A 23,639-nucleotide genomic window follows, 5' to 3' on the forward strand; every position below is an offset into this window, starting at 1 on the left:
AAACCAGCTTGAACATCTGGAAGTTCATGGATCACATATTGCTGAAGCCTGGCTTGGAGAATTTTGAGCATTACTTTATTAGTGTGTGAGATGAGTGCAATTGTGCAGTAGTTTGAGCATTCTTTGGCACTGCCTTTCTTTGGGATTGGAATGAAAACTGACCTTTTCCAGTCCTGTGGCCACTGCTGAGTTTTCCAAATTTGCTGGCAAATTGAGTGCAGCACTTTCACAGCATCACCTTTCAGGATTTGAAATAGCTCGACTGGAATTCCATCACCTCCACTAGCTTTGTTGATAGTGATGCTTTCTAAGGCCCACTTGACTTCACATTCCAGGATGTCTGGCTCTAGGTGAGTGATCACACCATCATGATTATCTGGGGTGTGAAGATCTTTTTTGTATAGTTCTTCTGTGTATTCTTGCCACCTCTTCTTAATATCTTCTGCTTCTGTTAGGTCCATACCATTTCTGTCCTTTATTGACCCCATCTTTGCATGAAATGTTCCCTTGGTATCTCTAATTTTTGTTGAAGAGTTCTCTAGTTTTTCCCATTCTATTGTTTTCCTCTATTTCTTTGCACTGATTGCTGAGGAAGGCTTTCTTGTCTCTCCTTGCTATTCTTTGGAACTCTGCATTCAAATGGAAATATCTTTCCTTTCCTCCTTTGCTTTTCACTTCTCTTCTTTTCACAGCTATTTATAAGGTCTCCTCAGACAGCCATTTTACTTTTTTGCATTTCTTTTTCTTGGGGATGGTCTTGATCTCTGTCTCCTGTACAATGTCACGAACCTCCATCCATAGTTCATCAGGCACTCTATCAGATCTAGTCCCTTAAATCTATTTCTCACTTCCTCTGTATAATTATAAGGGATTTGATTTAGGTCATACCTGAATGGTCTATTGGTTTTCCCCACTTTCTTCAATTTAAGTCATTATGTTATACAATCTGAGAATTAGTGAGAACATTAAGGGTCAGTTTGCTGCTGTGCTATGATCAGTCGTGGCCAACTCTTTATGACCCCCATGGACTGTAGCCCACCAGGCTCCTCTGTCCATGGGATTTCCCAGGACCGAATAGTGGAGTGGGTTGCCATTTCCTCCTCCAGGGGATCTTCCTGACCCAGGGGTCGGACCTCCATCTATTGTGTCTCCTGCATTGGCAGGCAGATTCTTTACCACTGAGCCACCTGGGATGTCCTAAAGGTCATTTATACAACCATTAATACACATCACGTGGCTAAATAATGTTGCACTAAATATCTTAGAGAAATTTCTCCAGATAGATGAGTCTAAACTTACAGATAAGAAAATGGGGCGGGGGAGGAAAGAAACCTGGTTGTGTTTTCAATGTGGAGTGGGCAGCAGGAGGAGTGACGGCTAGTGGTCTTAGTCCTGCGTCTCCAGGGAATCATGATGGCAGGCGGTGGAGGATTTCTTACCAGTTCAGGGCGTTGACTGACTTCTCTTCCACGTGTTTAAATGGACACCAGGAACTTCTCTGGCTTTTGCTTGTTTAATTTTCTTTCTGGAAAACTCATTGTTAACCTGTTTCTCACTACATTTTTTTCTTATGGCCTCATAAAGACTGATCAAGGATGATAAAAAGGGCATTAGCAGTGAATGCTGGGGTGAGTGGAAAGTGTAATTAGAAGAACAATTGTTTGTAGGTTTTGTAAGTGAAAACCTACTTTCTTATATCCTTACTCTAACAGACTTGATCCTATCTTTGTGGGCAAAATATGACTCATGGTAACTTCACCACTCGAGTTTTGATAAAAAGTATCATATGAGTTGCACTGTGAAATATTCTAGCATTCTTGCCACTGAAGCACATTCTTCTGAATGCTTGTTAAGGTCCTATTTCTAGAAATGCAAAGGCTCTCAATTTTGCTTAATTTTCCCTAAGTGGGTACTGTTCTCAGTGTAAGAGGGAGGAGAGGAACAAGCTCAGTTTTGCTGGTAGGTTTAATAACCTCTAGTGACTCAGGATACTGGATTTGACAGCAAGCTTGTTGGGACTGCCTGCCTTGTTTCCAACCCATCCTGCTGTTTGTCAACTTTCCTGACTCTGATCAGCACGTGGATACAAAGACTAGTACGTGAATTACTAGCAACTGTTTTGGTCCTGGTTTTGCAAAACTGCAGAAGCAATCACTCTCTTATAATCATACAAAGGCAGGTAAAGTGACATGACTTCTTTTTCTGTTCCATAGTTCTTTCAAAGATTTAGGAGTATACCCTCAAACTTATAGATTCAGGCCAAAGGAATGAGCAAAGATGGCAGGGAGGCAGACATTAATAACACAGACCTTCTCCAACATTCTTTTGTGGTACATTTCTGTTTTGGCAACTCCGTGCTGCTTGCAGGATCTTAGTTCTCTGATCAGGACTCACATCCCTGCTCCCTGCAGAGGAAGTGCTGAGTCCTAACCACTGGACCACCAGGGAATTCCCCCACATTTCTATTCTGATATAGCCCAAACTATATGAAAATAAATAAGGGGCCAAAATAAGTCTGAGAGGATGAAGCAGAGGGGATGGTAATTTTCAACTTGGTCTCACTGGTTCTGACACAAGTCCCCTCCTTGTCATCAGCCGGGAGCTTTCTGCCCAGTGAAAGCACACATACACAGTGCTTTCAGTCACGTTATAACCACAAGCAGCTGCCATAAGGAGCAAGAAAAATTCCTCAAGCCATTAGTCCCTGATCTCGGCAAATTAGACACCAACGATACCTTCTCATCAAGTGTGAAACAGGCATGACAAAGCATGAATAGAGCTGGGAGGAATGGGCTTCATCACAGGCTACCTTCCCCATATATAAATCTGTGGGGGCTTTAGACATCCAGGGGCCCACTGTGGCTTGAGTGACAGCGAACAGAGTTTGGAAGCAAAGAACTGCAGTATGCATTCCGAGCTCACCCATCCACAAGTGTGTGACCTGGGAGGCTATCCCTGTGAAGCCGGGACCACACATGGGAGGAACAGATGAGGGAATGTTCGTGAACCTTCCTTCTCCAGCCTCAATTATGCTGAACTGGCGCTGTCAGTGTTTGCCCAAGGGGCCACCCAGCCAAATCCCAACTGGTGCCACACTCTGGAGACTGAAGGCCCCGGGTGTGGCTGGTGCCAGGACACCCCATCACTCACTCATCAGTGGGGACCTAAAACCCACCCGGAGAAGGGAGCCCAAGAGAGGCAGCTGGGGTTCAGCAAATGAGGATTTCAAGGCTGCTCCTCCCTCTACGCGTCCATGTGCTCGATCAGGCCCTGGGGAGAGAGATTCACTTGGCCAGGAGGTAAGAATGTGAGTGACCTATAGCTCTGACGCCATGACTACGAGACCCTACAGCTATGATTCCAATCACGTGAAATTCAGAGGCGACTCCAACAAGAGGAAAACGATTTTAAAAACAGGTTTTGGGTGTAGATTTTGAAATGGAACGCTGTCCTCTTTTGGTGTTATAGAGTGACAGGGTAATGGTCAAGGTAAATGGAATCTGAGACAGGCTTTGATTTCGACAGCTCACCTGCGGCCCAGGGCCTCTCTCACTATGGGGAAGGCTGGGAGTCGGAAGGGTCATCCTAGGAATTTCAATCCAAACACTACGGAAGAAAAGAGAGCTCAGAGTAGTTCAAGGTGAAGGAAAAGGCAGCCCACTCTTCTCCACAGGCTCTGCTTTTGTCCTTCACGCACTTCACACTTGAGGGGGAAACTAATGACATTGACCTCGGGGGCCCCCACTCCGCCCGGCGGTGTCCACAGCTGTGGCGGGTGGTCCCTGTGGGCCTCTGCCCGCGGCCGCGCGCTCCGCTAATGTGGCCCCGCCAGCAGCTGACTGAAAACAGTGGCAGAGCGCACTAGGCACACGACCTCTGACACTGTGGGCCTTTTTTCCTCCTCTCCGCGAGCAGCCAATGGGCGGGCTCTCTCCACTGGCTGCCATGGCAACGAGAAGACTTGCTCCGCAGTGCCCAGAACAGCTGTCACATGAGCCAAGATGAATGTGGTGGGGGCGGGGAGCGTGTGGTGGGAGCCGTGGGGGATGGGGGGACGCATTTGGAGTTAAACGGTCCCCCCAGAGGGAGTCGGGCATATTTTGAAGTAAGTGCAAAGCGGTGACATCTATTTTCTTTTTCTCCCTGTCCTTTAGGTTCCAAACACACACGCGCACACGCATGTCCTTTCATCTCCGCCACTGAGGTGCTTGCGGCTCTCTGGCTTTCACGGCCAACATGAAAGCTCTGACTTCTCGAAGCCTTAAATGAACATCGTCTCCATGGCAGACATGTAAGCGGGCGTTCTGCAGCCATTTAGGAAGGCAGTGGGAAGCTCCATGGAGGGCAAGCGGAGAAACTTCGAGTCACACAGAGCTGAGACAAAATCCACAAGGATTTTAAAGGCAGACAACAACCCTGCTTCACTCCGTTTATCCCTGAACTGTCAAGGCTCCTCCTTCCCTCCCCCTGCCCCCCGAATCCCCACCCTAGGGTAGTTTCTCCCATCAGACCACTCCTAAGGAGACGGGAGTGTCTTTTTTACACAGATTAAGCCAGGGCAACGCTTATAATCTACCTGCATGAGCAACAAAGGCTCCTCCGTTATCTCTAGAATAGATCCTATCCTAGGGCAAAATACTGTTATTTAAAATGTCCCCATTGCCTTGCCTTTCTCTCCCGCTGAAATTAACAAGTAGAGCGCGAGCACGCAGGCACAGACCATAAACCTATATGTCTATCAGTTGGTGAGATAAGAGAGATATTAGCTCAGGCGGGCTCTAGGCACTGCAGACCTCTTCTCCTCCCTGCCTGCACCCAATGGGTAGGAACCTAACCCTGTCAGACCACATGAATCAGGGTGACAGGAGGGACAACGGACAGGTCCTGTCCTCATCTGACAGATGCAAGGCACTGACTGTGGCAAAGGACGGGCAAACGTCACTTAGAATTATTTTGCTCCTGTGCTTACCTCCTGCCACAAGCACGAGAAAAGAGCCTGCTCTGTGCAGGGCGCCACGTGGAGTGCACTCCACAGGAGAGAGCCCACCTGGATTCAAGAGGGAGAAGAACATGGAAACTTACAGCGGGCCTGATGAAGAACAGAATGAGCGTGGCAAGCACAGCAGGATTCGATCAGGGAGGAAAGCAGGCTCAGAGAAGTGTCCGAGTGTGGGAAGACAGACGCCAGACATGTGCACCGCTCCTTTAAAAAGCTGCAGCACCCTAAGAAGGAGCCGTTACAATCCTATTCAACAGATCAGGACACCCAGGCTTATCGAGGTGAACACTCCAAGGTCACACTACACACAAGAAGCCGAGCTGCTGCTGCTCCCGGTCGTCCCCCCACCTCCATGTGGGCCTTTCCCCATCAACCAAAAGCTCACCAACCCAGTGCTGCATCGCTGCAGAGAGAGCCGCTCTGCGTGGGTACCACCTCCTGGTTGGCACCTACGTCCAGGAGACCATGGGTATCAAACACTCCCTGCATTGTGCCTAAGACATGGTAAAATGTTAACACATAACTATTAACCTTGAAAACGCTCATCTGGAGACATCCAGAGTCACCTTGGATACCACAGGGGGTACATATGTCACACAAGGGGAGCCACTGCCTCTTCCCAAGCTGATCTGGAAAGATGAGGAAGAGTGTGGTCCACGGAGAATCTGAAGTCACTCGAATGTCACCCTACGTTGGTCAGAGTTATTTTGTGTGGATACGGGCTTTTTGATCATTATTCTGGCCACTGAGCAGAATCTTAGGGTGCTTGCAGTGCACCTGGATGAAAAGCAGTAAATGTGAATCAAAGACTGATGGCCCGGCAAAGCCCTGGGGTCTGCATGGCTCTCAGCCACCGCAGGCAGAGCAGAGCTCCACCCCAGGGACGCGCTTACTTCCCTGCCACTGCAGCAACACACTGCAACCACCAGAGGGCAGTAACACAAACCAGTTTTTTTTTTCACTTGGACCCTAATGTGAACGCACACAGTTTAATAATATGTAAAGCCCATTATTACAAGCTTTTTCTCTCCCCACCCCCTATTAATGAACAAATACCCAGGGGTAATGCGGATATTTCTAAATACAGTCAAGAAAGAGCAATTTGTACTCATACACGAGGAGTCTAACACACAGTAATAAGTGGAAATGAAAATAATCACTCGGTGCAACTAAACCATTAAGGCCAAAGATTTATCTGTCTATATGGCTGCACACACAGAGATACAGACGCCTGCTTCCCAGAAATGGGCATTTTAAAAACATTCATTTCACACGCTCTTGTTTAGGGTTCATAATAATACCTGTGATGATAACCACAAAGCTACAAGAGAGGTGTAAGAGGAATTTCATCTTTATTGCTGGGCAGACAAAGGGAATTTTTCTCTTTGACTAAGGTAAGTGAATGAATTATTCAGGGCTTTTCCATGGACATTTAAAAATCATAACTCCATGCATGCTTTAAACAATAGCACAAGTTTAAAAAAAAAAAAGGAAGAGCTGGCTAATCCCCCCAAACCATAAAATATCAACTGACATTTACCTATGTCTACTCAGAGTGCTTAGATGCAAATATTCATAAATGATTTTTGGTGTTGGTGAAAGCAGAGTCTTTTTAGTGCTGTTGCTGGTTTTCACATCGGAGCACAGAGAATGCAAGAGACCGAGAAGGACTATATCTAGAATGCAACCTATCCATTTCTTTGTGAACAAAGAAACAGGAATCAGCCTGCCATTTTCTCTGTACATGACAGAAAGGAAGGTTCTCTGATCCTAAATTTCGGCAATGGTTTGAAATCTGAGGGCCCTGGAAAATCAGGATGAAGTCATTGCCCATAGCCTTGTCTCTGGAGTCACCCCATTAAACCGTGATATTTGTAAAATACTTGACAGATTACCCAGTACAGTGTGGGAGGAAAGCATATGGAATTCAGAGTCAGATGGCTTTCACTGTCTATATGTATTCCCTGGGTCATCTTGGAAATGTGAATGAAGCCCTTTAAGCTTCGGTTTCTTTCTAAGGCAGGTAGGAGGGCAGATCCTGAACTACCTCCCTGCGGTGGGGTGAGGGTTACCACTCATATGAGGTGGGACAAAGCACAAGAAACTGTTATGATTTATAAAAACTTTTGCTGTTCTTATCTTCCCACTTTAAACACAAGGAAGTAGAGCTGTAAGGGCTCATCCAAGGTCAGAGTCAGTAAGCGCAGAGCAGGACCCCAGCCAGGTGCCCTCACCTACTGCCGAGGTTCTCCCCACCCTTTCCTGGCATCTCAGTAAGCTCTGGCTGCCACAACAACGTACTACAGATTGGGTGGCTTTAAAGAAAGACAATTATTTCTCCCAGTTCTGGAGGCAGGGAGGTGCCAGCAGGATAGTTTCATTGTGAATATTATTTCATCACTTAGAGATGACTACCATCTCACTGTGTGCTCAGGTAACCTTTTCTGCATGCTTGAGGGGAGAGAGAAAGAGAGGGAGAGGGTGCTCTCTGGCCTTTTTACAAGGACACTAATCCCATCATGAGGGCCCCACCCTCATGACCTCATCTAACTCTAATCACCCAAAGACCCCAGCTCCTAATACTATCACATTGAGAGTTAGGGCTTCAATATACGAATTTTTGGAGGACTCAACTATTCAGTCTGTAACAAGGAGTAAAGATGGCTCCTTGCTCTGCTACATCTTTGTGGTTCAGATCAACAAATATATGCTGACAATCTGCTAGATTTGAAGAACAGAACCAGTCTTGGGGGAAACAAGGATGAACCAGGAGCCCCCAAACATTCCACTTAAAGTCAGGACAGTTCCCAGGGAATGGTCTACAGGTAACAGCATTTGTGACACATGGGCTTCTGTGCTGTTGCGTAGCACAGTTTATTGCAAGGAACTTCACGAGATCCTTCTTCCGATAGCTGTGTTTGAAACAGCTGTAATGTGAGTCTGGCAACTAATCAGTACATAATTAATAGCTGATAAGGTAATTAACATATTAATTTACTGGGGAAGGTGGGGGAAGGTACAGAAGGAAAGACATTTTCAAATTTTCAGGCTATCGATGCTTATAAGGAAACACAAAGGATCTGTACCTTCTGGTAGGGAATTATCAGGTCCAGTTATATTATGATGATTATAGCATAACTGGATATTTATCGAGTATATTTAATTTCTCTCAACTGAGTTGGCATAATTGGAACTATTTTCTTGACTGGAAGCCCGAAGAGGCTTAGCTTCATTGAATGAATATTGGGTGGGTACAACATGCTAGCTATATTATAGCATGCGTGTGTGTTTGTGTGTATACATACATACATATATATATATATATGTCCATAACAAGAAGTATTTTTACATATATAGAATTTTTAATGTATTTTTACATATATAGAAAATATTTTTTAATTCTTATAACAAATCTATGAGGAAATTATGCTAGCCACACTCAGATAATTTGAAAACGAAGACAAGAAATAGAAGTCAGGGACCCACAAGCAGTAAGTGACTAAGACAGCACTAGCACATCCTCTCTACACATTCAAACATTATTTTGATTATACACACATGCGTGCGCACACACACACACACACACACACAATTTTCTCCTCCAAATCTAGCTCTCAGGATCTTTTCCCTGTTGTTATTTTTAGTATGCTACTTTATTTTGGTAAGCAGGATGGGGATGAAGCTGGATCTTTTTTGAAGGTAGAGATGTTTGAAAGAGGATAAGCTGATGCAAATTTGTATCTCAGTTCAAAACTAGACAAGGTCCCCTAGAGAGAAGAGAGCAAGCCCCATCCTCTCTGGGGTACCAAGTGTGTTCTGTGTGTGGCCCTGGGGCTCAGAAGAAGCCAGATGTGTGCCCACTGGGTGAGCAGCCCAGGAAAAAAGAACTCCCAGTTTCAGCCTCCAAAGGCCACCACCGTCACATGAGTCGTGGCATGTGACAACTGCAGGATGGAATCCAGGCCTGAGGACTGTTGGAGGCTCAATCCCGCTGCCGGCCAAACGTCCATGCCCTAATCCCCAGAACGTGTAAATGTTACTTTATACGGCAAAGACTTCCTAGCTGTGATTACATTAAGGATCTTCCCAACCCAGAGATCAAACCCCAGTCTCTCACACTGAAGGCAGATTCTTTACCAGCTAAGCCATGAGGGAAGCTCAAGAATATTCAATGGGTAGCCTATCCCTTCTCCAGTGGATCTTCCCAACCCAGGAATTGGTCTGGAGTCTCCTGCATTGCAGGCAGATTCTTCACCAACTGAGCCATCAGGGAAGCTGAAGCAATGCCGAAAAATACTTGTTGCTTTTTGCCTTTCATTTTGGGTACTTTGCTTTAAAATGACACCGTGTACAGTACAGTAACAGATTGCTAGGTAATTGAAATTACAGATAAAACATGATAAATACTTAGAGACTATAGCTATGTTGAAGATATGAATGGATGGATGGATAGGAGGGTAGGTGGATAAACAAACATGCTGGGAGATGGGGACATTAAGGCCCTGTGTCATATTTGACGCATGGTGGGTAATTTAACATTCACCCAAAAAGGTCACCCAGAGGAAAGCTTGTGCTTACTGTTCACGAAGCTCTGAGGCCTTGGGAAGGAAGTAGGTCACGTGGCCAGAACAGTCTTTTGATTTACTAATTCTTCAGCAAATTTCGGGGAACATAATCTATTACTGATCAAAAGATCCAGTTCCTAAATGAGGAAGAGTTGGATTTTCAGGACATAAAAATCACATGTGAACACCCTCCCTCCCTGCCAGAAGCTATGATTCAGTTTAGAGTATTAGAAAACATCATCACGGGCTCACTTGAGAGGGAAACGGTCTACATCTGGTGATCCAAAATCAAGAATACATCCAATTATCTCCTCCAATGAATACCATAAGCAGATGATTCCACTAGGAAACTCTGGTGGAAAAAATACGAAAATGCTATTAACGAAAGACTATGAAGTCTCTGGCTTCCCTGGTGGCTCAGTGGTAAAGAATTCACCTGTAAAGCAGGAGCCTGGGTTTGATCTCTGGGTAGGGAAGATCCCCCGGAGAAGGGAATGACAACCCACTCCAGTACTCTTGCCTGGGAAATCCCATGGACAGAAGAGCCTAGAGGGCTACAGTCCATGGGGTTGCAAAAGTCTGATACAACTTACTGACTACACCACCACCACCATGAAGACTGTCCAAAGGCAAGAAGATCCTACATTTTGTGCCAAGACTGCAGCTCACCAAAGATAGGAAGCAGCTGTCAAATTCTGTAAACAGAAACCTGCCCTTTCAAGGTCAAGGAACTCAGTGTGAAGTTGAGGTTTCGCTCAAGTCCTCTCCTGTGAGATTCTCCAGCCTGCCCTAATCGGAATGGAAATTTGCAAATGTCTTCAGCCTTTCCTCCTTTTCAAGGATTGTTGGTGAGCCTGGTGTCTACAACCCAGCCAACTCTGCAGAAAACCATGGCTTAGATGGAAAAATCAGTTTCTGGCTCATCAGCAGTACTGCACATCTAATTAGCTCAACAATTGGTCCCTGTGATAAAATCAGCTAGTTTTATGTTCAAATGGCTGCTCGGTGGTAAGTAGTACTGTCACTCTCAACTTCGCATAGCATAAAGAAGTTGCTGAAGAAGCTGGTTGTTAGGGGGTCACTGGGGGCAAACTAGTGAAGACTATTAAATTAGTAACCTGAGTCAACAATGTTATAATTAGTGCAGAGGGGTCCCGCCAGGGTTCAAATAAGATGATCCCCCCCAGATGCGGTGACAGGGCTGCCAGAAATGCCAACTCTTACAGGAGAAAACAGTACATATAAAATGATGGAAATCCATCTTCAGAACCTCCCCACTCTCAGAAGCAAACCCCAAAGTTTGTGATGAGATAGATTACGGAGTCCTAGACCCTCATCCGGTATTGTTAAGAATAACTCTCCCAGATCAAAGACCCCTGCTGCTTCAGGGATCTGTCCAAGGGTTACCCTGGAGAGGAAACCCTGGAAGCCAAGCCTCTGCTCCTTCACTGACCTATGAGAAGGCAACTTGTGATATCTGAGTCTCTCTCCCTACTTAGTGGACCTACTAAAGACCACGTTATTCTTTAAGGTAAACATAAAAGCACAGATCAACCTCTTTACGGTATAAAAGCTAATTACACCCACCTCTCGGTGATTTTTATTTTTCTTTTTCCTTTTTCTGTGTGTATTAATCAATTATACCAATTAAATGGACAGTTGGAAAATGATACGAGCTTCAAAATTAGAAACAAGAGTCATGGGTGCATACAATTTTATATAAAGATACAGAGCGATATATTCATACCTATATCTAAACATGTCCATAGATCCATTATATATACATCCATTATATCTATGTATGTTTATAGATAGAGTCAGAGATATAGAAATGGTTCCCTTTATATAAAATGCTTAAAACTAATTATCATGTAGTAAGTAGTCAGTACTATGGTTGCTGTTCTATTATCAATATCATATATACACATAGATATATCAACCATCAGTTCACTTCAGTTGCTCAGTTGTGTCCAACTCTTTGCAACCCCATGAATCGAAGCACACCAGGCCTCCCTGTCCATCACCAACTCCTGGAGTTCACTCAGACTCACGTCCATCGAGTCGGTGATGCTATCCAACCATCTCATCCTCTGTCGTCCCCTTCTCCTCCTGCCTTCAAACTTTTCCAGCATTAGGGTCTTTACCAATGAGTCAGCTCTTCACATGAGGTGGCCAAAGCACTGGAGTTTCATCTTCAATATCAGTCCTTCCAGTGAACACCCAGGACTGATCTCCTTTAGGATGGACTGATTGGATCTTCTTGCAGTCCAAGGGACTCTCAAGAGTCTTCTCCAACACCACAGTTCAAAAGCATCAATTCTTCGGCACTCAGCTTTGTTTATAGTCCAATTCGGACACCCATACATGACCACTGGAAAAACCATAGCCTTGACTAGACAGATCTTTGTTGACAAAGTAATGTCTCTGCTTTTGAATATGCTGTCTAGCTTGGTCATAACTTTCCTTCCAAGGAGTAAGCGTCTTTTAATTTCATGGCTGCAATCACCATCTGCAGTGATTTTGGAGCCCCCCAAAATAAAGTCTGACACTGTTTCCACTGTTTCTCCATCTATTTCCCATGAAGTGATGGGACCAGATGCCATGATCTTCGTTTTCTGAATGTTGAGAACCATCTTTAAGCCAACTTTTTCACTCTCCTCTTTCACTTTCATCAGAACTTTTTAGTTCCTCTTCACTTTCTGCCATAAGGGTGGTGTCATCTGCATATCTGAGGTTATTGAGATTTCTCCTGGCAATCTTGATTCCAGCTGGTGCTTCCTCCAGCCCAGCGTTTCTCATGATGTTCTCTGCATAGAAGTTAAATAAGCAGGGTGACAATATACAGCCTTGACGTACTCCTTTTCCTATTTGGAACCAGTCTGTTGTTCCATGTCCAGTTTTAACTGTTGCTTCCTGACCTGCATATAGATTTCTCAAGAGGCAGGTCAGGTGGTCTGGTATTCCCGTCTCTTTCAGAATTTTTCACAGTTTATTGTGATCCACGCAGTCAAAGGCTTTGGCATAGTCAATAAAGCAGAAGTAGATGTTTTTCTGGAACTCTCTTGCTTTTTCAATGATCCAGCGGATGTTGGCAATTTGATCTCTGGTTCCTCTGCCTTTTCTAAAACCAGCTTGAACATGTGGAAGTTAATGGTTCACGTATTGCTGAAGCCTGGCTTGGAGAATTTTGAGCATTACTTTACTAGCATGTGAGATGAGTGCAACTGTGCAGTAGTTTGACAATTCTTTGGCATTGCCTTTCTTTGGGATTGGAATGAAAACGGACCTTTTCCAGTCCTGTGGCCACTGCTGAGTTTTCCAAATTTGCCGGCATATTGAGTGCAGCACTTTCACAGCATCATCTTTCAGGATTTGAAATAGCTCAACTGGAATTCCATCACCTCCACTAGCTTTGTTGGTAGTGATGCTTCCTAAGGCCCACTTGACTTTACATTCCAGGATGTCTGGCTCTAGGTGAGTGATCACACCATCATGATTATCTGGGTTGTGAAGCTCTTTTTTGTACAGTTCTTCTGTGTATTCTTGACACCTTTTCTTAATACCTTCTGCTTCTGGTTATTGATATTTCTCCCGGCAATCTTGATTCCAGCTTGTGCTTCTTCCAGCCCAGCATTCCTCATGATGTACTCTGCCCTCTATATCTCTGCACATTACATAACTCAACAATTGGACTAGGATACCTGCTAGAACCAGACTTGTTTGCTCTAACAGAGGAGCCAAAAAGCCACTAAATCATAGCAAATCATCCTGGGGACTGCAGTCAGCTGCCTGGCTTGGACCAGGCAGGGGCAGGTGAAGGACCCTTTCCATATTGTCACACCAGCCACTTCTCGTGCACCTCTTTCCTGCAGTACCTGGACACTGCAGGACAGACCACGGCTGTTGCGCAGAGGTTGTCTGGCGGCACTGGTCTAGAGTCAAGACTCTCTGGAGTTTAGTCAGTTTGCCAGGAGAAAAGCACTGGACTTTCTACTCATCTGTCAGTATAATTCAGAGCCAGGTTTTATTTACATATAAAAGAGACATGACATTATTTGTTCTCTGAGTTGGTAATCAAGCAATTCTACGTGGTTACATGAACCACAGTGGGTATCTGGATGTTGGCGGCACAGAAGAGCCCAATTTTTATTTTGGAACTAGACCTTACTTTTAAAAGCCAAGGCTGTGATCCATAAAGGGGATATATGTATATGTAGGAATGCATTTCATTCCCATGTGCCTAGGTACAGAACATTCTAAGAGCACTAGGTTAGAACAACTGTCAAGGTTATTCATTGATCAACACTGAACAAGATTATTCAAGATTAACATTCCCCCAATCTACAAAAGTAAAGGAGAAATTATTGAAACAAGTAACACTTAACATCCAAATTTTACTTCATATGTCTATCAGTTATCTAAGATCAATGTGGGTTCTATTCAAAGCTAAAGATAGAAACTATCCTGGGTAGAAACCAGACTATTAGGTGTAAGTTAGCCTCTTTGTCATAGTGTGGGAGGCACTAACCTTTTGACCTTAACATCTTCAAGGTGAACACGAGAAGATCAACTCATTTTGAGATGGTCTGGAGGGAAATTAATATTTTTCTGGAGTTTCTTAAGAGACTGTGAATCATTACTTTAGGAAATCAATATATAGCACTAATTATATGTTACTTTTAGTATTAATAACATAACCTTTATAATTAAATATAGTGAGATTAAACCAAACAGAACGAACTGTCATGTTTTTGCTTGGTGCTGGTTCTCTGTTGAACCTGCCGCCGTGTCTCATCTGCCCTAGGCACTTCTCTAAGCCATCTCTCAAGTGCTACTGTTCTTCAGGCCCTGAGCCTCCTCTCTCATGCATTACTTTTCTTAAGTGCTAGTATCAGCAACCACGGCTTCATCTACCAAACTGAAGTTGAAATCCCAACAGTAATATGGGCTACCATCTGTTGAGCACTTTGCTACGCTCTATGCTTCACAAACATCAACCCAGTTAAGTCATAATTATGTGTCCCCCAAAAAGATACACTGGAATCCCAACTACCAGGACCTCAGCATGTGACCTCCCCTGGAGACATTAACAGAGGTGATGGAGTTAAACATGGTCATTAGCTAAGGCCTTGACCTAACATGACTGGAGTTGTCATAAATGGTATTAATTTGGACCCAGAAACAGGTGCACAGAGAGCCGATGATGAGAAGACAGGGAGAAGACAGCCAGCTACAAGCCCAGGGGAGAGTCCCCAAGCAGACTCAGTCCTGCCAACACCATGACTTTAAACTCCCTGTGATTCAACAGAGCTGCGAGACCACAGATTTCTGCTGTTTAAGCATCCCATCTGTACTGCTTTGTCATGGCAGCCCAAGCAGATTAATACAGAAAGAAGAAAAAAAGAGAGAGACTCAGAGAGAGAGAGAGAAATTTGATGTTAAGTTGTATGCTCATCTGGATGAGCTGACTTCTGGAGACATTCATAGGAGCACCTTCTTCTACGGAGCAGAAGGGCTCTATTCCACGAGGGTGATAGAAATTTCCCAGACCATGCAAGTGGAACGCAGGACCAAGTGGCAAGAATCAGACTCTTCCTCCACAGGTGGCCTGGCAGGGAGACGGGACCTACCTTCTGGTAGTCCTCCTGGGACCTCAGGGCTGCCCCCATGTGCTCGGCAGAGGTCGGGTAGATGGCGGAGCGGTACTGAGAGCCGTGGTCGTTGCCTTGGCGCATGCCTGGGGAAGTGGAAAGCGTAGGGTTACTGGGGTGGGCTGGGCCATGCGGCCAGCATCATGCGTAATTCAGGACTCACGTCGGGCTAAGTGCTCATTTCCGTTTCACCCTGACACAACTCTCCTTGAACAAGCAGCCAACATACCTGTTTCGCTTTGCCTGTTTCAATTATAACGTCTCTGCGTTTTAGGAAAATTTATCCCAGGTCTCACATCATAGTAGATACTCGACGAACATGCACTCTTCCAGGCAGATATTGAAGGCATAACCATTTTTCGATTGTGAAGCACTGTGACAACACACTGGTTCTGTGGATTCTAATGAGACACTCTGTGTGGCAGGTGGTACCATCCCTTGCTTGGCAGATAAGGACATGGAATAATACGCAGAGAAGTGCCTGGCGTGGTGCCCTACACACAGGAGATGCCTAATAAATGACAAAGTGACTGATGCTCAGTGGGTTTAAAGAGTCTGCCTAAGGTCACACACCCAGTCAGAGGAAAACCTGGCATTTGCAAGTCAGCCCAGTGCACTTTCCACAGTCACAGCAGCTCAAGTGTAGAGCTAACAGTAGCTCAAGGTCAATTTCTAACTGAACGATGGAGTCCCCATCTTACACTGCCACCGGCCTGTCAGAGATCCCCGACAGATCCCCATGCTGCTGAGGAAAGAACTTCACACACATTTACTGCATCACTAAAGCATCAGTTTCAGTATTAACAAGTAACCGCAAACTCCTCCCATAAAAGGTGCAACCTTCCTAAAGCAACAGTTCCAAGTTTCGGAGCCCCCAGCATAGGTGCTGCTGCTGTTGCTGTTGGGTTGCTTGGTCCTGTCCATCTCTGCGACCCCGTGGAGAAAAGCCCCCCAGGCTCCTCTGTCTCTGCCCATGGGATTCTCTAGGCAAGAACACTGGAGCAGATTGCCATGCCCTCCTCCAGCCAGCCTAGGTGACTTCCTAGAAATCCCATTCTCTCATCTGTGGAACCCCCTCCTCTCCTCCATATACAAAGGTCACAAGGGGGATCAGGAACTCATTATTAAAAAGCCAATATCAATAATGACATTGAAATATTAATATTGTATACTAAAAACCATCCCATGCCTCCAATAAGCATGGAGTAATATATAATTAGGATATCTATTTCATTTCTTTGTAAGTTATATATTCATTTAAGTATTATAGTGGTGGTACAATAGTGTAGATACATATTAGTAGGAGCTTCCAAGGTGGGGTTAATGGTGAAGAATCCAGCAGCTAATAGGAGACAGACACTGCTTTGATCCCTGGGTCAGGAAGATCCCTTGGAGGAGGGCATGGCAACCCACTCAAGTATTCTTGCCTGGAGAATCCCATCGACAGAGGAGCCTGGCAGGCTACGGTCCATAGGGTCGCAGAGTCAGACACAGCTGAAGCGACTTAGCACACACCAATGCACATATTATTTTAAGTATTATTTATAATATATGATATGTATGTATTCTTGTAAATGTTACTTAAGAGACTGTGCAAGAAAGTGGATATATATTCCAGAATGTTCTCTGTCTTCTTCAGTTTTCCCTCCCTCTCTTACAAGTAGGGCTTCTCCAGTGTGACTATATCCCACCCTTTTGTCCTAACATCCATTTGCATAATGGCAGGATGGTAGCATCACTGTTCCCTCTGAAATATTCCTGAGAAGAAAAAACACTGCCAGATGACTGATTTTTAAATCAAGTCACAGACCTCTCCATTTAGCACAAGATGCAGAAAGCCAGGTTCTCCTTGTGGCAGTCAGTCAGTTCAGTCACTCAGTCGTGTCTGACTCTTTGCAACCCCGCGGACTGCAGCACACCAGGCCTCTGTCCGTCACCAACTCCCGGAGGTTGCCCAAATTCATGTCCATCAAGTCAATGATAGCATCCAATCATCTCTTCCTCTGTCGTCCCCTTCTTTTCCCACCTTCAATCTTTCCCAGCATCAGGGTCTTTTCCAATGAGTCCATTCTTTGCATCAGGTGGCCAAAGTACTGGTGTTTCAGCTTCAGCATCAGTCCTTCCAACGAATATTCAGGACTGATTTTCTTTAGGATTGACTGGTTTGATCTTCTTGCAGTCTAAGGGACTCTGAAGGGTATTCTCCAACACCACAGTTCAAAAACATCAATTCTTTGGTGCTCAGCTTTCTTCACAGTCCAACTCTCACATCCATACATGACTACCGGAAAAACTATAGCTTTGACTAGACAGACTTTTGTTGGCAAAGTAATGTCTCTGCTTTTGAATATGCTGTCTAGGTTGGTCATAGGTTTTCTTCCAAGGAGCAGCCGTCTTTTAATTTCATGGCTACAGCCACCATCTGCAGTGATTTTGGAGCCCCCCAAAATAAAGTCTGACACTGTTTCCATTGTTTTGATCTTCATTTTTTGAATGTTGAGTTTTAAGCCAGCTTTTTCACTCTCCTCTTTCATTTTTATCAAGAGGCTCTTCAGTTCCTCTTCACTTTCTGTCATAAGGGTGGCAGAATCATCTGAGGTTATTGTGCATCTGAGGTTATTGATATTTCTCCCAGCAATTTTGATTCCAGTTTGTGCTTCATCCAGCCCGGCATTTCACATGATGTACTCTGCATAGAAGTTAAATAAGTGAGGTGACAACATACAGCCTTGAAGTACTCCTTCCCCAGTTTGGAACCGGTTTATTGTTCCATGTCCAGTTCTAACTGCTGCTTCCTGACCTGCATAAGATTTCTCAGAAGGCAGGTCAGGTGTTCTGGTGTTCCCATCTCTTGAAGAATTCTCCACAGTTTGTTGTGACCAACACAGTCAAAAGCTTTGGCATAATCAATAAAGCAGAAGTAGATGTTTTTCTGGAATTCTCTTGCTTTTTCTATGATCCAACAAATGTTGGCAATTTGATCTCTGGTTCCTCTGCCTTTTCTAAATCCAGCTTGAACATCTGGAAGTTCACGGTTCACATACTATTGAAACCTCACTTGGAGAATTTTGAGCATTACTTTGCTACTATATGAGATGAGTGCAATTGTGCAGTAGTTTGAACAGTCTTTGGCATTGCCCTTCTTTGGGATTGGAATGAAAACTGACCTTTTCCAGTCCTGTGGCCACTGCTGAGTTTTCCAGATTTGCTGGCATATTGAGTGCAGCACTTTCACAGCATCACCTATTAGGATTTGAAATAGCTCAGCTGGAATTCCATCGCCTCCACTAGTTTTGTTCGTAGTGATGCTTCCTAAGGCTCACTTGACTTCACACTCCAGGATGTCTGGCTCTAGGTGAGTGACCACACCATTATGTTTATATGGGTCATGAAGATCTTTTTTGTATAGTTCTTCTGTGTTTCTTGCTACCTCTTCTTAATATCCTCTGCTTCTGTTAGGTCCATAACATTTCTGTTGTTTATTGTGCCCATTTTTGCATGAAATGTTCCCTTGGTATCTCTAATTTTCTTGAAGATTCTATTCTTCCCATTCTATTGTTTTCCTCTATTTCTCTGCACTGATCACTGAGGAAGGCTTTCTTATCTCTCCTTGGTATTCTTGGGAACTCTGCATTCAAATGGGTATATCTTTCCTTTTCTCCTTTGCCTTTTGCTTCTCTTCTTTTCACAGCTATTTGTAACACCTCCCCAGACAGACATTTTGCTTTTTTGCATTTCTTTTCCATGGGGATGGTCTTGATCCCTGCCTCCTGTACCGTGTCACGAACCTCCATCCATAGTTCATCAGGCACTGTGTCTATCAGATCTGATCCCTTGTCATAAGGATTTGATTTAGGTCATACTTGAATGGGCTAGTAGTTTTCGCTACTTTCTTCAATTTAAGTCTGAATTTGGCAATAAGGAGTTCATGATCTGAGCCAAAGTCAACTCCCGGTCTTGTTTTTGCTGACTGTATAGAGCTTCTCCAACTTTGGCTGCAAAGAATATAATCAATCTGATTTCGGTGTTGACCATCTGGTGATGTCCATGTGTACAGTCTTCTCTTGTGTTGTTGGAAGAGGGTGTTTGCTATGACCAGTGCATCCTCTTTGCAAAACTCTGTTAGCTTTTGCCTTGCTTCATTTTGGCCAAATTTGCCTGTTACTCCAGGTATCTTGACTACTTACTTTTGCAACTCCATGTGTAGTTGTTCAAATCTATTTTTTTTTTTAAGAGAAATAGCATGTGAGGAACAGAGAGCTTGCAGATGGTTATATTATTTGTATTTTTCAACAAGTTTGAGTAAGATTACATACATCTTGTACACAGAAGACAATAATTATCTGTGTGTGTATCTGGAGGTCTCTAAATTATCATAGGATCATGAAAAATTGTGGCTTATGGATAAAGATCTGCTTTGGGCTTCCCTGGTGGCTCAGACGGTAAAGCGTCTGCCTGCAATGCGGGAGACCCGGGTTCGATTCCTGGGTCAGGAAGATCCCCTGGAGAAGGAAATGGCAATCCGCTCCAGCACTCTTGCCTGGAAAATCCCGTGGATGGAGGAGCCTAGTAGGCTACAGTCTATGGGGTCGCAAAGAGTCGGACACGACTGAGTGACTTCACTTCACTTCACTTGAGAAAACAGAGTGAGCATAATGAAGAATCCCTCTCAGGATATGGTTTACAGTGGGCTCTTGCACTGGTGATATTTTCACAGATTATCTGGCAGAAGGATGACACAGTGAAACCCTTCAAAGTCTACCTCCATGTCTAGAGCTCCTCTTGTAGTGACATGACAACCTAAGGGGTAGAAACATCTGGGAGATTTCACAACATTGTGTGGCTGGGCAGAAAAGAGGCACACGGCTGTCATTCTGGGCAAGTATGAAAGGTAATTGTTGTTGTTGCTGTTTATTCACTCAGTTGTGTCCGACTCCTTCTGACCCCAAGGACTGTAGCCCACCAGGTTCCTCTCTCCATGGGATTTACCAGGCAAGAATACTGGAGTGGGTTGCCATTTCCTTCTCCAGGGGATCTTCCCGACCCAAGGGTTGAACTGGCGGCTCCTGCATTGGCAGGTGGATTCTTTACTGCTGAGCCACCAGACAAGCCCATGTATGGTGATGGATTTTTATAAAAAATAATTCATGGATTTATTTATACAATTAAGAGTTCATACTACTACTGCACTCTGGGACAGGAATTTCTGGGCTGGGATAGTAATTTCTGGACTCTTCCTTGCAGCCATGACCCCTTGACTCTACATTCTAACTTGATCATTGTAACACTGATCATTGTAACACTATCATACTGATATGGCTCCTGCCACTGTTGTCCCTGTCTTCCTGCACAGATTTGGGCTGTCCCCAACACATTGTGCACAGAGGAGTAACTTTAAAGAGGAGTGACTTGAGGACCTCCCTGGTGGTCCAGTGGGTAAGACTCTGCCTTCCAGTGCAGAGGATGCTGGTTTGATCCCGGGTCAGGGGGCTAAGATCCCACATGCCTCGTGGCCAAAAAGCAAAACATAAAACAGAAACAATATTGCAAGAAATTCAACAAAGACATTAAAAATGGTCCACATCAAAAAAAAAAATTACAAAAAGAGGAATAATTTTATGGGCAGTACCCATAGCTCTACACCAGACTCACTGAACCTTTTACCTTTTGTACAAACCCAAACTACACATCCATTGGAGAGATGGAAGTTATTCACACAGTTACAGCCACATCTGTCGGCAGAAATCTTTCCAATTTTAATTTACAGCCTGGACATCCTGATTGCATCTGTTCTTGGACGTTCTAATAAAACTAAAAGCTCCTCCTGTCAGAAACAATACACTCTCTTGCTGGTCACTCTGGCTAAACCCCTGACTGACCAGGAAGGCAGACAAGAGAGTGTTAAAGAGATATAGTAGTGGATGGAGAGAAAAATAAAAACCTTTGTTCAGATTTCTTGAGTGATACTAGACTAGGAGTTAACTCTCCAGTCTACTCAAGGATAAGGTTATTTTGATTATGTTTTCCCATCAGAGTTCATCCTCAGGAAGAGGTATAATATCTTAAACTCAAACCATACATCCATATCCACACACACACGTGTGTATTTGGTCACTTGGAATCCATGTACTTTCCTTTCACTAATGAAGGCACTTATTAAATGGATGGGTGTGTGTGTGTTCTGTCATGTCTGATGCTTTGAGACCCCATGGACTGAAGACCGCCAGGCTCCTCTATACATAGAGTTTTCCAGACAAGAATACTGGAGTGGGTTGCCATTTCCTACTCCAGTATTAAATGGATAGAAGCTTCAAATCTGAAAGCAGATGGTTCACTAGGAAATATGGTTTGATGCTCAACAGATTGAGAAACATATAGAACTCTGGTTTTTCTGTTCTTATTAGTTTTAATACATTGCATTTGTAGATGTTTAGCATCATTAAACTTTCCACCATTTCTTTCAACCTCCATTGGTTTATATAATGAATGCAAAACAGTAATTCAGATGTGAGGAAAACCTGTTTACTAAATCTCATGTAAGAAGTCTAGGACTCAGAGCTGCAAGAGATTGTTTTCAAGTCTGTCTCTACCACTGACTTACATTTTATGCAAATTTCCTGATCTTTCTGAGCTTCGAACCTCTTCTGTAGAACAAGGATTATAAGGGCCTAACCTATCGATTTGTTTGAGAAGTAAATGAGATGAAATTTAAAACATCATCAACTCCAAAAAAAATTGTTAAATAGTTTTATTTTTAAAACTTTTCATAATCTTAGAAAAGCTTATAATAACTAGTTTGAAAGAAAAATAATAAATGATGTCACACAAGACACTCTAGTACTTAGTCGCTCAGTCGCGTCTGACTCTTTGTGACCCCATGGACTATAGCCCACCAGGCTCCTCTGCCCCTGGGATTTCCCAGGCAAAAATACTGGGGTGGGTACTCGAGGAGTAACCCTGTATCCTCAGAAAAGCATTATTTAAATTAATACCTCAGATACCCAAACAGCAGGGGTCACACAGGTAAATGATCATGATTGATTTTGTGTGTGTAGAAATGCATTACTCTGTTTTAAACTAGTTTATTACTTCTTTAAAAACTAGAATTACCTTCCAAGTTATATTTCACCTTTGTTAATCTCCATCCCAGCTCTTCATTTCAACAGATCCAAACCTAAGAAAAGGGAAAATCTCTTTGAGTGAATTCTCCCTCCCCTGCTCCTACTCATGAAGAGCTTTCAAATGCAATGTCCTCACTCTTGGTCTCTAATTTGAAATTAGGAAAAATCTGGCCTGTTAATATTATCTTGTCTCTCTCAAGCTCACACCCACTGGGTTACCAAAAAGGGAGAAAGAAAGACTTGCAGAGTGGGTGGTAGAAAGAAACAAAACGATTAAAAATTATTTTTAAAAAACACAATTTTGAAAGGCCTGCTTTACTTCTGGCTTCTTTACTTCTTTCCACTCATTCACCCATTTCCCCCTGAATCAGGCAAGGTACTAGGTCCTGGGATTCAGAAATAAGATAGTCTCATTTTTCAATGAGGTCCCCTTCCTAGGACAGGGAATGCCATCCGAGGATTTAAACCTACATGTCCCTGATGCGCTTTCTCTTTCCAAGGCTGATACACAAGAAGTCACAGCAAACCAATGGACAGTGGGACAAAGTTTGTGTGCATGGTGCAACTGGTGGCGGGCAGAGAATCCCAGTCTGAGACCCAGGAACAAGGACGAGCTTGGTGTACACTGAGGGCTGTGAGGAGACAAGACTGGGTTCTGCCAAGTGTCCTGGAAGGAAGTGAAGTCGGTTGCTTGTGTGTGAGATCACACAGGTATTTTGAAAGGACACACAGGTGACCAGAGATGCATGGAAAGATCCATTTCGAAGGATCCACAGATTCCGGTGGGACCCTGAGTGAGCATAATGATCAAAAATCCAGAGCTCTCTTTCACACTGATTCAATGAGTATTGCAAAGTTCATTGTGCCTTCCACTTGGCTTTGGGAAAAGGAAGATAAGTTATTGACATTAGCTGGCTGTCTTCACATCCCAGGAAAGTAAACAATGGACTTTGCTGCAGGGGGTGAAGAGAGAATAACTGGTTCAGAAATGTCCTGTGCTTAAAATTCTTCCAGAACCCTCTCTACACTGACTAATGGGGACTGGGCTTTGGGGCCTTCTTGAAAAGAACTGACCTCTTGGCATCCACCAACTGTTTGAGGTTTCTCTATCTACCTTCTCCAAATGAGATCTGAAAGGGACAAGCCATCCTGAGACCACTCTAGATTTCCCTCTCTCTCTCAGCAGGGCCAGAGAAAGTGCTGGAAAAAAGAGAAATGCTTAGTCTATAATGAAGCAAAAAGACTGAGCAGATGACTTATCTACCCAGTAGCCCTCTAAACTTTAGCTCCTCATTGGGTGCTA

General features: G+C 44.0%; 1 protein-coding gene across 4 annotated transcripts in view; it reads right to left on the minus strand.

The window, feature by feature from the left end:
- Positions 1-23,639, minus strand: part of MSRA (methionine sulfoxide reductase A) — a 369,657-nt gene that overhangs the window by 82,255 nt on the left and 263,763 nt on the right. For 3 of the 4 annotated variants that reach the window (XM_040235066.1, XM_040235294.1, XM_040235141.1), the window contains exon 5: positions 15,195-15,301. The exons of the other annotated variant lie outside the window; for it this stretch is intronic. In XM_040235066.1, coding sequence (XP_040091000.1) covers positions 15,195-15,301 — 107 coding nt within the window. The remainder of the gene's footprint in view (positions 1-15,194; positions 15,302-23,639) is intronic. 4 annotated transcript variants of the gene reach the window in all.

This window comes from Oryx dammah, unplaced genomic scaffold, assembly GCF_014754425.2.
Source record: "Oryx dammah isolate SB20612 unplaced genomic scaffold, SCBI_Odam_1.1 HiC_scaffold_1, whole genome shotgun sequence".
NCBI lineage: Eukaryota > Metazoa > Chordata > Mammalia > Artiodactyla > Bovidae > Oryx > Oryx dammah.